This window comes from Natator depressus, chromosome 2, assembly GCF_965152275.1.
Source record: "Natator depressus isolate rNatDep1 chromosome 2, rNatDep2.hap1, whole genome shotgun sequence".
Lineage (NCBI taxonomy): Eukaryota > Metazoa > Chordata > Testudines > Cheloniidae > Natator > Natator depressus.
Window position 1 is genome coordinate 143705763 of NC_134235.1, and position 15000 is coordinate 143720762.

Below are 15000 nucleotides of genomic sequence, written 5' to 3' on the forward strand. Positions count from 1 at the left end.
ATGATATTTACTTTCATTTGGTAGATATTTCTCACATTAGACCTTGTTTATGGTTAATCTTTATTGGGAAATATGCCATTTAATTGACTGTGTTAAACATTTGTGTTTCATCCATGACAGAGCACTGTGAAAAACAGGATGTAATGTTTAAGCTGACAACCCTAGTAAAATATCCTAAGTATACAATTACCATAAATCTGCAGCAAACCTTGCTACTCTGAGGTACAGAACTTGTTGATTGTTGTGCCACTGTTATCAGACTGACTGTGATTTTGGAACCATTGGAGCTCAACCACAGTTCAAGCAAACACCCCAAGAAGATACTGTGTATAAAAACATTTTAGACTACACTGTGCATATGATGTTTATTGGAAATTAAGTGAAGGCAATACAATGCTTTCTATTTTACATTAAAAATCAAATTATTCAATTAAATTAGATTTCTAAATCTACTTAATGAAAAGGAATAATAATCGAGATGTCATCAAAACCAAATGTTACAGTGTTGAATTATAATACTAAAACAGGGATTAAAGTCCAGTTCCTCATTAAGGACTTTATGTTGTAAAGATTTCAAAGTGCAAATCCAATCTACTTATCATGGATATATATATATATATATATATATATATATATATATACGCACACACATATAAATAAATAAATAAATAACCAGGTTATTTGGCTGCTGTGCACATCTATAAAAGGGTGAGGGTTTAAATTATTTCCTTTTTACCTCCCACACAGAAGCTATGCGCAGCATAGTCCCCATACTCCCAACTACAAAATTCCCCAGAACAGTTGCAGAGAGAGGGAAGGAGAGAAACAGGAACAGGGTTTTGCCTGAATTAGGACTTCAAGACTGAATCCCAGTTCAACAAAGAAAAGCCATTATCACCAGAACTGGAAATGGCCAATTATATGTTGCTTTTAAAATATAGTTACATTAATATTCATGTAGCTAAATATATTTAGAGTTATTTATTCTCAAACACTGATACAGAAAACTTTATATTCCATTTTTTTAAACCAGTGTCTATACATTTAGTTTAGAAGATTTACAACTTTGCATTTAAGAACTATTACACAAAATAATTCCATTTGTAATCCTATTATCTTTCTAAATAATGTAATATCTATACAATTGGGATACAGTATGTGGGTTTCTTCTTAGAGTGTTTGTCCCTGTGTGCATCCTAAGAGCTGGAATCCCTTTCACTATACCCACACCCAATGTGACCATAATCACAGATGTATCTCTCATAGGCTGGGGAGCCCACAGGGCAGTCACATGGAACAAGGTGTGTAGTCTCCTTGGGAGGCCAGGATACACATCAATTTCCTAGAATTAAGGGCAGTTTGACTGGCCTGCAAGGCATTCCTCCCATTCATACAATCCCAACATGTCCAGATAACACTCGAGAACATGACCACCATGTTCTATATAAACAAACAAGAAGGAGCAATTCTCTGAATAGAAGTGGTCAATTTATGGAACTGGTAAACCCAGAACTACATCACACTCCCAGCAATGTACTTCCCAAGTGTGCAAAACTCTCTGCAGACAATCTCAGCAGGCATTTCTCCACATACCACAAGTGGCAGATACACTGAAGCAAAATCTTTATTCAGTGGGGAATGCCTTCCTGGGCCTTGCTCTCCAGCCAGACGAACAAGAAGTTTGATCTATACTGCTACAGAGCAGCCCTAGGTTGGGACTCCTTCTGCTATTCTGGACAGACCACCTGAGGAACACCTTTACTCTCATCCCACTGCTACCAGAGATTCTACAAAAGATTTGTCATGACAAAACACAAGTTATTCTCATTGCACCCAATTAGCTCACATAATTCTTGTTCTTCTTCTAGAGATTGCTCATATCGATTCCAATTAGGTGTGTGCGCACCATGTACATAGTCATCGGAAAGTTTTTCCCCTAGCAGCACCCGTCAAGTTGGCTGTGGAGGCCCCTGAAGTGGCGCCTTCATGGCGCTCAATATATGACCCTGCCGACGTGGTGCCTCCGCAGTTCCTTCTTACCACCAGTGATGGTCGTTGGAACTGTGGTGTCTTGCTCAGCAAGTTCTACCATGTTTCCCTAGCTTCATTTGTTTGTTGTTCTCTATACGTATTAGTTAGTTTAATTGTTAGTTAGTATTAGTAGTTAGCAGTTGGGCTGGGGGGGTCTACCCTCTGTTGTGACTGCTTTTTCTTGGGAGGGCTTACATGCCCAAGTCGCAGGGGTTCAAGCCCAGCAAGTCTTGCAGCAAGCCTATGCCAATGGGTGACCCCCCCCCCACAATGCCTGTCTAAAGTGTCTGTGGGAGGCTCACCAAGCTGATCGGTGCAGGATTTGTAAGGGGTTTTGCCCCAGAACCAAAAAGGAGCTAGACTTTTGCCTCAAGCAGCTCCTTATGGAGGCGGCACTGTTACCAGATTTGCCCATTACTTTGGGGTATGCTCATTTACTGGGGTTACTCTTCTCGGGGGCGGATGACTGTAATTCTATCAATGTACTGCTTGTGTCACTTATGTTTTCATATGGAGCTCTACTCCTCCCTTTTGTAAGTCCCCTCCCAATGGAACGATTCTGTAGGACCTAGGTTCCCCAGGGCTGGGTTCCTCCAGCCCCAGAAAGGATGAACACACAAACACACACATTATAACAGAGCAAGTCTGAGTGGACTGGGTCAAGCAGCACTTTCAAGCTGTCACCATTATATGCCTCTGGACTCAGTAGTCTGAGTTGAGGAGCACTTTCAAGCTGCCACCCTCGTATGTCACAGGTTCCGCAGGTCCCCATCCCCACTTTCATGTCACAATTGTACTGGTAGTAACCCACTTGATGAGCAAACCCCACAGTATTTTTGGGCGCTACAGAGATCTTCAACTTAGGTAAGAGAAGCGTTGCTGCATAGTAAATGGGGAAGCTAAAAACACAAAAGAGTAAAGTTCAGAGAGAGAGAGAGAGAGAGAGAGAGGGAAGCAACCAGCTTAACCATAAAAGTTATTTATTATAACCACACAAGGAGAGCCTAAACAAACATAACAGTTACATTATTAAAGGTTACAAAAGTCATATATAGAAAACTATATTTGATCAAACAAGTCAGGGTTAGAAAGTTATACCTAAGGTGGAAAAGAAAAGAGGGAGAGAGAGGGATCTCATTACGTCCATGAAGCTTGAACTGGTCGGGGTTCCCAGGTGATGGTGGTAGCTCAGTGTCCTGTGTGCTGGAGACAGGCAGAGCCCCCAGCATGATCAGTCAGGAGAAGATGAAATCCTAGTGGAACTGATGTAGAGTTTGGATCTATGCATCAGAACACTTACTGGAATGTGGGTAGGGTTTTTTGTAGGGAAACAACAATGGTTCAAGGGAGAACACTAGATTTGTTTATGGGTAAACTGATGACTCAAGGGTTTTCTTAAGGCTAGACAATAGGAGCTGATCACTCTTGGTTATGGGTCATGTTTTTTCCAGGAAGCTCACAATGCAATTAGGCTGCTTCAGTATTTTGGATATCAATCAAGGATTTATTACTAGCATTGGTCTGATAACTGCTGACCTGGGTGTGTGCAGGTGTAGGTTCATTAACACCTGGATCAGAGATCCCTCAGGATGCAGTGCTTCCCTGCTTTTCTTGTCCCAGAGTTCAGTGCAGTTCTTGCCTTGGAATCTCTGTTCTCCATTCTGTATGCTAATGGAGATGCCTCCCTGTTCCATCTTTGATGCAGATGAAGCTAGGGGAGTTGCCTCTGTTCTTCATTCTGTATGCTAATGGAGATGCCTTAGTCTTGTCACCCTTGTCAGGAGGGATCTAGGTGTGTCTCCCACCACCCTTCACTGCTCTCTGCAAGTCTTTTCTCTGATTGGTTTTGGTTCTAGCAGAGGCTTGGTGGGGGGTGTTCTTTCATGAGTCAGACAGTCTAGATACTGCACCCTAGTTCCCCAAGAACACAGAACTGACTGGTATCAGCACTTAGACCTCAGCCTCTGCTGGCACGGCAAGACCCGGCACCAAGTTCATTGGGGTATAGTGCCCCAGCAACAGTGGTGGAAGCAGCACCGTGGATGGACTTTGGCAGAGACCCGTGGCACCAAGTCTCCCCAGCGCTGAAACTGGTGGGATCAACCCAGCACTGCTCCCACTCCCAGGTGCAGAAATGGCACCAGAAGCAAGGGAGGAGCAGCTCTCCATCCCAGAGGTCCACCCCTCTGGAGCTGGCCAAGGGGGCACGTCCTCATTAGGAGCACCCAGCACCAAAGTCTGAGGAGACGGTACTGTCAACTTCAGCCCTGCAAGAGGGACCGTCAAGTCTGGTGCCATTGGACTCCCCAGCCCAGGTAATCAAGGAGGTGGAGCTGCCATCCACCCCAGACACCTTTGAGGCTGTGAGGGACCTCATCACCATGACAGTGCCGAGGTCACCCACTCTTTGCGCCAAGCCTCCAGTACCACATTGTATGGCACCGTCTCAAGGCAAACCAATGATGCTCTATCCCTCGGCACGGCTGATAGAATCACGGTACTGCTGATAGAATCTTGGCACCACTCGGACTTGCGGTGCCACTCGGACTCGCAGTGCCACTCCAAGTCATTCCAGTGCTCCTGCTTATGACGCTGATCCACTCGTCGATCTCCATCGCACAGCAGGTCCCGGTTCTGGCACTGGTCCCGACGCTGCTCAGCAACCCTGTGCAGCTCTAGATCATAGGTACTGCTCCAGCCTCATGGCACCGCTCTCCAGCCTCGCAGCACTGTTCTCCGGCGTCAAGACACCACTCCCTAGTGCAGCACTGCTCGGCGGGTCAGCTCCACTTGGCACCATCCTGGCCTTTGCAGTCCCAATCCCAGTCTTCGGACTTGGAGAAGGGATCTAGATACTCAGAGCGGGGCTGACACTGGTCAGGCCATGGATGCTGTGAGGTAGGGGCAGGGCCGTGGCCCGCTCAGTGGCAGGGACCAGCACAGTGGCCATTTTGGACCCTGTGTGCATACCACCAGGTGCAGGGTGCCCAGTCTAAAGGCTCCCGATTGGCCACCTCTGAACTGTGGGTGCCAGAGGCCTCCGCCAGTTGCCCCACCCCTAGAGGTGCCGAGGAGGCACTGTGCCCCTGCCCCTGCATGGAACCAACTCCAACTCCGGTTCCTGAGCAGGACCCTGGTCTACCTGGTCCAGCCAGCAAGACAGGATGAGAGGTTCCTGATGAGCAGGAGGGACAGGAGGACCTTGTTCCCCCTTTAGCCTCCTCGTCCTCCTCCCCACATGAGGCTGTTGTGGGCACTTCTGTCTCTGGACCTCCCCCCATAGACAGCCATGCCCACCTTTGCAAGGTGGCGTGCAACATGGGTCTGCAGGCCAAGGAGGTGGTGGAGTCAGAGGACCCGGTGGTTGACAACTAATTGGAATGGATATGAGCAACACACCTCAAAGAACAACAGTTACTAGAGGCGAGTAACCGTTTTTTTCTGGATCTCCTATGAATGTCAACCCATCCTCCCATCAGCATCTAACCATTCCTGGATTTTGTAACTCAGGAGAATGGCAAGATTGGATATTTTAACCTGTGGCCTTTTCATCTCATGGTCTGGTTTTTGGATGGGCATCAGATCTGTAATATTCATGTTCGGAGGCCTTTTAAGCTATCCTCAGTCACAGCAGAAAAGACTCCATGACAGCACTATTCAGACATTTATACTGCCTGCAACTTCACACTCCACTCCTGTTTGAATACTGCTTACCAGTCACCCACATGTGGAATACATGTAGGGGCCAGCACTTGAAGAAACAATCAAGGTTATTTACCTGTAGTTGGAGGCTCTTTGAGATATGTGGCACCTATCTCTATCCCACTACCAACCGTCCTTCCTCTCTCCTTCAGCTCATGTCTGGATTCATGATAGAGAAGGAAGTGGAGAGGTAGTTAATCCGCACCTCCCCTTACAGCCTTGGTACTGAGCATGAGGAGTGCTAGATGCCGGTGTGGACCAATGGACACTACTTGCAAATTCTTCAGTCTCAGGCGCATGAAGCACATGTGTATCCATGTGTGAACTATAGATAGGTTACCACACAGCTCAAAGAACCTCCAATTACAGAAAACCTCCATTTTTTGAAACCCTTTTCCCTTCCAATATATGACTGAACTGTATTGTGTATTATATACATAACTACTTCTTATCATTCTGTTGAAAACCACATATTTAACACCTTTATCTCAGGTTGCTTTGCTGACTAACAAACCATAGGCATAAAACATAGATTAATATATTTTTAAGGTCAGAAGGAACCATTGTATTCTAGTCTGACTGCTAACACATGACACAGGTCATAGAATTTTACCCAGTAATTCCTGCATAACCCAATAACTTCTGGTTGAGCTATGGCATATGTTTTAGAAAGATATCAAATCTTGATTTAAAGAATCCACGTGATTGAGAATCCATCACATACTTTGGTAAATTAATTAGTCTTCTTGTTAAAATGTGTACCTTATTTCCTGTTAGAATTAATCAGCCTTCAACTTCCAGTCATTGGATCTTCTTATGCTTTTTAACTGCTAGATAAAGCACCCTCTACTATCAGAAATCTCTACCCCCAGTAGATACTGTGATCAAATCACCTCTTAATCTTCTCTTGGATAAAATGAGTAGATTGAACTCTAAGTGTCTCATTATAAAACTGGTTTTCCAGACCTTGAATCATTCTTGCACTTTTTTTCTGAACTATTTCCAATTTGTCAATGCCTATTATCAGTTGGTAGAAGAAGCAACATTTAAACCAATACTGGCCTAGTTTCCACTCTAGAGCAATTTCTCTTAGGCCAAAGAGACATTTTTGCTTGTGTTCTTTCTGGAGATTTAGTTGTGTGGCATGTTGAAGTAAGAAGCTGAGAGCCATATGGAATAGCTAGGCTGTTAAAAGATTTAGCAGCAAACCTCTAGCAAAACACAGACAGCATATAGTGATTCTTGATAAGTTATAACTTGGCCAAATATGAATGAATTTTCATGGGAAGACCGAAAGGCACCCCTCTAGCCACAGGACTTTCTCCATGCCAAATTTCAAGTTCCTTCTGTAAACCATGGAGGGATTAAAGTTCTTCCAACAGAAAAAAATATAATGGAAAGCATCAGGAAACCTTATTAGAGGGATTGGTATAGTTTTCCTTTACACAGAAACTTGAAGGAGCTCTTTATTAATAATCTGACAGCGGGAATTAACTTCAAAAGATCTCTTGGAGCATAGTTTTATATATGAGCCAAGTATTATGTATGTGCAAAGTATAATGGTTTAGCTCATTTTCTGAGTGCTCTGGTTGGGACATACAATTCTAGTTATATAACAAAATATTTGAACCAACAAAACTTAGAATCATCGAATCATCGGGTTAGAAGGGACCACACGGGTCACCTACTCTAACCCCCTGACAAGATGTAGGATTTGTTGTGTCTAAACTGTCCAAGTCTGTTCCATTGTCCTACTGTTCTTACAGTTAAGAAGTTTATCCTGAGATTTAATCTAAATCTGCTATGCTGTAGTTTGAACGCATTGCCTCTTGTTCTACCCTCTGTGTCAAGAAAGAACAATTTTTCTCCATTTTTATGGCAGCTGTTCAAATATTTGAAGGCTGCTATCATGTCCCCCCTCAATCTCCTCTTTTCCAAATTAAACTACTCAGTTCCTTCAGCCTTTGCTCATATGACCTGCATTCCATTCTTTGATCATCTTTGTCACTTGCCTCTGGATTCTTTCCAGTTTCTCTTCATCCTTTCTATACTTTGGTGACCAAAATTGGATGCAGTACTCCAGCTGAGGCCTAACCAGGGCCGAGAAGAGCAGTACTATCATCTCCCGTGACTTGATGCTTTATCTCTGTTAATGCAACCCAAAATTGCATTTGCTTTTTTTTGCAACAGCATTGCATTGTCTCCTGTTGAGGTTGTGATCCACCACAATCCCCAGATCCTTCTCAGTGCTGCTGCCAAGGCAGTTATCCCCCATTATGTATTTGTGCATTTGGTTTTTCTTCCTTCAGTTGTCTTTGTTGAACTTCATTTTGTTGTCTATACCCTTTTTTTCCAATGTATCAAGATCCCTTTGAATTTTAGTTCTATCCTCCACAGTGTTTGCAACCCCTCCCTAGCTTTGTGTCTATTCCTACACTCAGATTATTACTAAAGATATTAAATAACACCAGACCCAGAACAGATTCCTGTGGAACTCTATTTGAGACCTCCATCCAATCTGACATAATTCCATTAATAATTACTCTTTGTTTGAAGTTGTTTAACCAATTATGTATCCACTTAATGGTAGTTCTATTAAGACCACATTTCTCCACCTTACTTATGAGAATTTCATGTGGAGACTATGTCAAAAGTCTTGCTAACATTAAGGTATATTATGTCCACATTCCCCCTATCCATCAAATGAGTTACCTTCTCAAAGAAGGAAATCAAGCTGGTTTGTCATGATTTGTTCTTGGTAAATCCATGCTTGCTGCTAGTGATCACCCCTTCATCTTCCAGGTATTTGCAAACTGAATGTTTCATACATTGCTCTAGTAGTTTTCCAGGTATCAAGCTGATTGTTCTATAATTCCCTGACTCCTCCTTTTCCCCCTTTTTAAGATGGGCACTACATTAGCCCTTTCCCAGTCTTCCAGAACCTCGCCTATCCTCCATGAGTATATAAATATTATTGTTAGTGGCTCAGAGATTTCTTCAGCTAATTCCTTCAGCACCTTGGGGGTGAATAGCCTCAGGCCCAGCTGACTTTAATTCATTCTGATTAGCCAGAAGATCTCTGACATGTTCTTTATTTATCCTGATATGCATTCCTTCTCCTTTATTGTCTGTGATGACTTCGCTTGTCATCCAGTCACATGTTATTTTCTGTATGAAGACTGAAGCAAAGTAGGCCTTGAGCAACACCGCCTTCTTATCATCTTCTATTACCAGCTCACCTTCCTCACACCATCCCTGATCATTCTTTTTTTGTCTGACATATTTGTAGAACCCCTTCTTGTTGTTTCTAACATTTCTTGCCATAAAGTGAAGGTGCTACAGTGAAAGTTTTCACTTCTGAAGAAAAAACTGTCTAAAATGAAAGAATGTAGGTGATACATGGGCACAAGAATTTATACTATAGTCCGACCTTTGATATTCAGGGATTTATAATGTAGTCCCCATATCAGTGTTTTTTGAGTAATATGGTCAGAGTTTCACCCATAGCTCTGAGCACATATCGGTTTGTATTTACACATTTTTATCTACCATTCGTCTTTTTTATTTCCAATCTAGAATCTATATTATAAATATCGGGATAGTGATTATGCTTAAATCATGCAGTGTAGTTGTACCTGTTTCGGTCCCAGGAAAGACAAGTTGGGTGAGGTAATATATTTGATTGGACCAACTTCTTTTGCTGAGAGAGACAAGCTTCCAAGCCACAGAGTGCTCTTCTTTAGTGCATTTTGCTGTGATGCTGGGAGTATCTTTCCCAGACCTGAAGAAGAGCTCTGTGTGGCTTGAAAGCTTGTCTCTCTCACCAACAGAATTTGGTCCAATAAAAGATATTGCCTCTCTTGCCTATGTTTAAATCATGTTATCCTGTGGTAAAACCTGTAAAGGGGCTAATCTTCCTCATAGTGTCCCCCAGGAATTGGGTCCATTTGGCAGATGGAATTAACTTCCTCCAGAAAGAACTGTAGGGTCTTGAGACCTTGAAACTCTGTAGATTCACTGGTTTCTGCAGGAGCCAAGGCCATCTACACTGAGGCCATAAGCCTCAGTGCTGGACCTGAGGAATGGCATTCACTGAGATTGAGATTGTTCCCCCCTTCTCCCCACCTTTCACATTTAGGCATTTAGGAGGAAGATATATCCCTTGCCACTGCCCCAAACTGCCTGCACGCAATACAGGACTGCCCAGTCCTGCGAATATCCACCTGCATCCCAACCAGTCCCTATCACTCATGCCCATGCATTAATCCCAACCCCAAAGAGAATCTTCTACATGGTGCCAGAAAGAGGGTGACAGTTCCACAGAAGCAGCTAACCACAATTCCCATACAATGCAAGGGAGTGCCCCTTCTGAGTTTTGTTATTGGGTGCACAGTTTTGGCCTGTTTGTTACTGTAGGAAGAAATAAGTCTCACTTGGTTGAAGTCATAGATTCAATAAAGTTCTTCCTTTGAACAATCTGGATATCAAATTGTTATGCACATGGATATTTAAGTCACGTGTGTTAGTCTAAATGTCTTAACCATTCAATAGCTGAGGAAAGGGCACTCTGCAAGTCCTTGAGGGAACCAGGCAGCGCTTGCCAATAGGTGGAGCCTGCAAGTATATGGCCTACATCTTCTAACTGACCACAGTGGCAAAGGGGAGAGTCTTAAAGACTCCAGTTACCATCGTTTGCAGCACATCTGATCACTGTACATTGAAGTGATTGAGTTTTACACACAGGGAGATGGACTGTTGGACCTGTCACAAGACAGGCATTAGCTATTTTTGAAGCTTCTTCTTTGTCACTTAGTATGCCTTCTGGAGGTGACATCAAATTTCTTTAGAAGAAATGTCTTACAGGGATTCCTGGAGCTAAAACAGTGGATGAGTCGATTAAGCACATCTTTAAATAGGGGTAGATATGGCATGTTTTGCACGTTAAGGAGCAGATTCCACAAGGTGACTTGTTGCCTGATGTCAAAAGGGGTGATGTTGGACAGGACTGGCAGCCAGACCAGATTGGTTGGTCTCATGGTACCAGTTATTATCAAAAATAAGATTAGTCAAAAACACTGTTCAGAGAAAAGTGTTCTCTACAAAGATTTTTACATCTTGTTTTCCTTCTGCTATAATTTCCATATAGCTTCATCATTCCTGTGTAAAACTGAAATTCCTGCTTCAGTATCATATTTCACATGTATGAAATATTTTTATTTTTATTTCAGGAGCCTTTATGATCCCTTTTCTCATTTTGCTTGTCCTGGAAGGTATCCCACTGCTTTATCTTGAGTTTGCCATTGGTCAAAGACTGAGAAAAGGCAGCGTGGGAGTCTGGAGTTCTATCCATCCTACCCTGAAGGGAGTAGGTAAGTCTCAGGAAGCTTACAACTAAACCAAACAGAATGCACAAAAGCCCACATTATTAATTTTGCCATTGAGGCTTTATTGTTTTACTTTGGAGCAGAATGAATGTCTCAGGGGATGAATTATGAGTTCAGAGACTAACTTCTACATTGTCCACCTGAATGCAGCCCAGGTTAGTAGTGATCAAAAGCTGATACCATCTGATAACTATTTGATGTCCCATTCCCAGTGCACAGGAACAGTGGGCACACTTAAAAACTGCACCCTGGTTTTAGAGAGATTGCAGGTGACAGGGAATATCTCTGAAAATGGGGAATATGGCTAGAACAATTTCTCTCTAGAATTGGAATTAACTTTTTTAAGTGTGCCAACAATTTGTGCTGTAGTTATTTTGAGTTATTTGGAGGACTTCAGTCTCCATGTCTGTCAGTCATAAGTAGTAATTGGTATACAACATTGTATACATTAATAATAGGGCTGTCAGTTAATCACAGCTAACTCACATAATTAACTCAAAAAAATTAATCACGATTAATCGCACTGTTAAACAATAGAACACGAATTGAAATTTATTAAATATTTGTGGATATTTTCTACATTTTCAAATATATCGATTTCAATTACAACACAGAATACAAAGTATACAGTGTTCACTTTATATTTATTTTTATTACAAATATTTGCATTGTAAAAAACAAAAGAAATAGTATTTTTCAATTCACCTAATACAAATACTGTAGTGCAATCTCTTTATTATGAAAGTTGAACTTAGAAATGTAGAATTATGTACAAAAAAACTGCATTCAAAAATAAAACAATGTAAATCTTCAGAGTCTACAAGTCCACTCAACCCTACTTCAGCCAATCACTCAGACAAACAAGTTTGGTTAAAATTTGCAGGAGATCATGCTGCCCGCTTCTTATTTGCAATGTCACCTGAAAGTGAGAACAAGCATTCGCATGGCACTTTTGTAACTGGCGTTGCAAGGTATTTACATGTCAGATATGCTAAACATTCGTATGCCCCTTCATTCTTCGGCCACCATTCCAGAGGACATGCTTCTATGCTGATGATGCTCGATAAAAAAAAAATGAGTTAATTACATTTGAGACTGAACTCCTTGTGTGAGAATTGTTTGTCTCTTGTTCTGTTTTACCTGCATTCTGCCTTTATTTCATGTCATAGCAGTCTTGGATGATGACCCACCACATGTTGTTATTTTAAGAACACTTTCACTGCAGATTTGACAAAACACAAATAAGGTACTGTGACAAAGTTCCTCGTCTGCCTTGGTGGGTCCTGCACTTATTGGCGGATTTGCTCCACTCAGAGATTCACGGCAGCCCTCAGTTTGGCCACTTTTGCTAGTGGCTCAAACTTGCCATTCACTCAGCTAACCTCATCATTAGCCAGCATGGGAAAAAGGAAGGAGAACAATTCCTGCAGTCTCTAATGGTCCACCTAGGGACCATTCCCCTCTGGTGGGACCCACAGTCCAGATCAACTCCTCCTGTATCCAATAGGGAGTTGAGGGGATGGGGGGAACCTGGGCCTGCCCTCTACTCTGGGTTCCAGCCCATGGCCCTGTGGATCACAGCTGTCTACAGTGTTTCTTGTAACACCTTTGTGACAGCTACAACTCCATGGGCTACTTCCCCATGGCCTCCTCCCAACACCTTCTTTATCCTCACCACAGGACCCTCCGCCTGGTGTCTGATAATGCTTGTACTCCTCAGTCCTCCAGCAGTATGCCTTCTCACTCTCAGCTCCTTGTGCCCTCTTGCTCCCAGCTCCTTGTATGCACCTTACTAACTGAAGTGAGGTCCTTTTTAAAACCAGGTGCCCTGATTAGCCTGCCTGTCCTAATTAATTCTGGTAGCTTCTTAATTGGCTCCAGGTGTCCTAATTAGCCTGCCTTAATTGGTTCCAGCAACTTCCTGATTGTTCTGGAACAGCCCATTATCTTACTTAGGGAAAAGGGACCTGCTTAATCTGGGGCTAATATATCTACCTTCTATCACTGTCCTGTAGCCATCTGGCCTGACCCTGTCACAGTACTAATGTCAGATTTCTAAATATAGCTATAGCACTTGACCCAATGTTTAAGAATCTGAAGTGCATTCCAAAATCTGAAAGGGACGAGGTGTGGAGCATGCTTTCAGAAACATTAGAAAAGCAACATTCAGATGTGGAAACTACAGAACCCGAACAACCAAGAAAGAAAATTGACCTTTCTGCTGGTGGCATCTGACTCAGATGTTGAAAATGAGCATGCATTGGTCCACTGTGCTCTGGATCATTATTGAGCAGAACCTGTCATCAACATAGACGTGTGTCCTCTGGAATGATGGTTGAAGCATGAAGAGGCATATGAATGTTTAGCATAGCACATGTAAATACTTTGCAATGCTGGCTACAATAGTGCTGTGTGAATGCCTGTTCTCACTTTCAGGTGACATTGTTGGGGAGGGGTAAATTCTAGTGTCCCAGAGCCACTCATAAACAGTGTCCTGCTGGCAGCCTCCTCTCTTTAATCACAATGGGGGGAAAAACACTATTGACCTCAGCTGTGGCAGTACGGCATGGGGAGGCAGGCGGTCTCAGCTAGGCATGTCTCAACCCATTTAGGGCTCTATAGGTCATGGCCAACAACTTAGACTCCATCAGAAACCAATAGGTAGCCAGTGCAGATCCTGAGCACTGTGGTGGTGTGTTCCCAATGAGATGCCCTATTTAGTGAACTGCAGCATTCTGCACTAGCTTCAATCTCCAAACAGTTGTAAGGTTTAGCCCCATGTGGAGCTCATTGCAATGGTCTAATCTTGAGGTGACCAACGAACAGATAGAGGCACAGTCTGCATCTGAAAGGAAAGGTGGCAACTTTTTGGCCAGGTGTCAATGGTAAAAAGCTGACTTGGTTATTCCTGTAATATAATCCCCTAACAGCAGCTGCGGGGGTCCAAAATTACCTTTCAGTTGTGACCCATGATAACTAAAGGTAGACACACTCTCTCTCTGTCAGAGGGTCTGATATTACCTCTCCCATCTCTTCTAGCTGCTTCTCCCAAACCCCCTCCTCACCACAGTCTTATCTGTGTTCAGTTTCAGACAGCTCAATCTCATCCATACTCCAATCTCAGATAAATGCTGTCTGAGGCACTGAATGGCTTCTTGTGTGTTAGATGAGATAGAGACACAGTTGGATGTGGTCAGCATAATGAAAACACTGAACCTTATGTTTCCTTATTACTGCTCCACACAGCCTTGTATACACATTGAACAGGAGGGGTGACAGGGGGGCTTCCTGTGGCACCCCACATTTGAGAGCTCTTCAGGAAGAGAAGCAGTTGTCCACAACTACCCAGTGAGATCTCTGAGAAAATAATGAACCCACTGAAGAGCAGCCTCGTTCACTTCTGAAAAGTTCTGCAAACAAGTGAACAATGCCTTGTGATCAATGGTATTGAAGGCAGTGGAGAGATCTAACAATACCAGCATGGTTATCTGATCTTCATCCATCACCAGGAGAAGATCACTGACCAGCATGACCTATATAGTTTCTGTGTCAAAACCTGGTCTCTACCCTGATTGACAAGGAGTAAGGAGATCCAGTACACCCAGATACTGTGAGGAGTGATCTCACTATAGCCTTATGCATAATCTTACTGAAAAATGGAAGAAGTGGACTGATTGTCATGAACAAGTGCTGACCTCTTGAAGAGAGGCTGCACTAATGCTCCTTCAAAGCAATAGGCAGGCTACTGTCTTTAGTCTCCACCAAAAAATGACCCAGTACTTCCCCCTGACCTTCAACATCTCAGATGGGCACAAGTCCAAAGCATAGGTGGTGGCACAAAGTTCTCTCATTGCCTCTAGTATCTCAATAAATACTAGTGGCT

The 15000-nt window shown here is 43.1% G+C and overlaps 1 protein-coding gene across 1 annotated transcript in view; it reads left to right on the forward strand.

The window, feature by feature from the left end:
- The window catches only part of LOC141982751 (sodium-dependent neutral amino acid transporter B(0)AT1), an 84399-nt gene that overhangs the window by 19448 nt on the left and 49951 nt on the right, over window positions 1–15000 (forward strand). The window contains exon 2 of the mRNA XM_074945082.1: window positions 10962–11102. Within this exon, the coding sequence (XP_074801183.1) occupies window positions 10962–11102 (141 nt within the window). The remainder of the gene's footprint in view (window positions 1–10961; window positions 11103–15000) is intronic.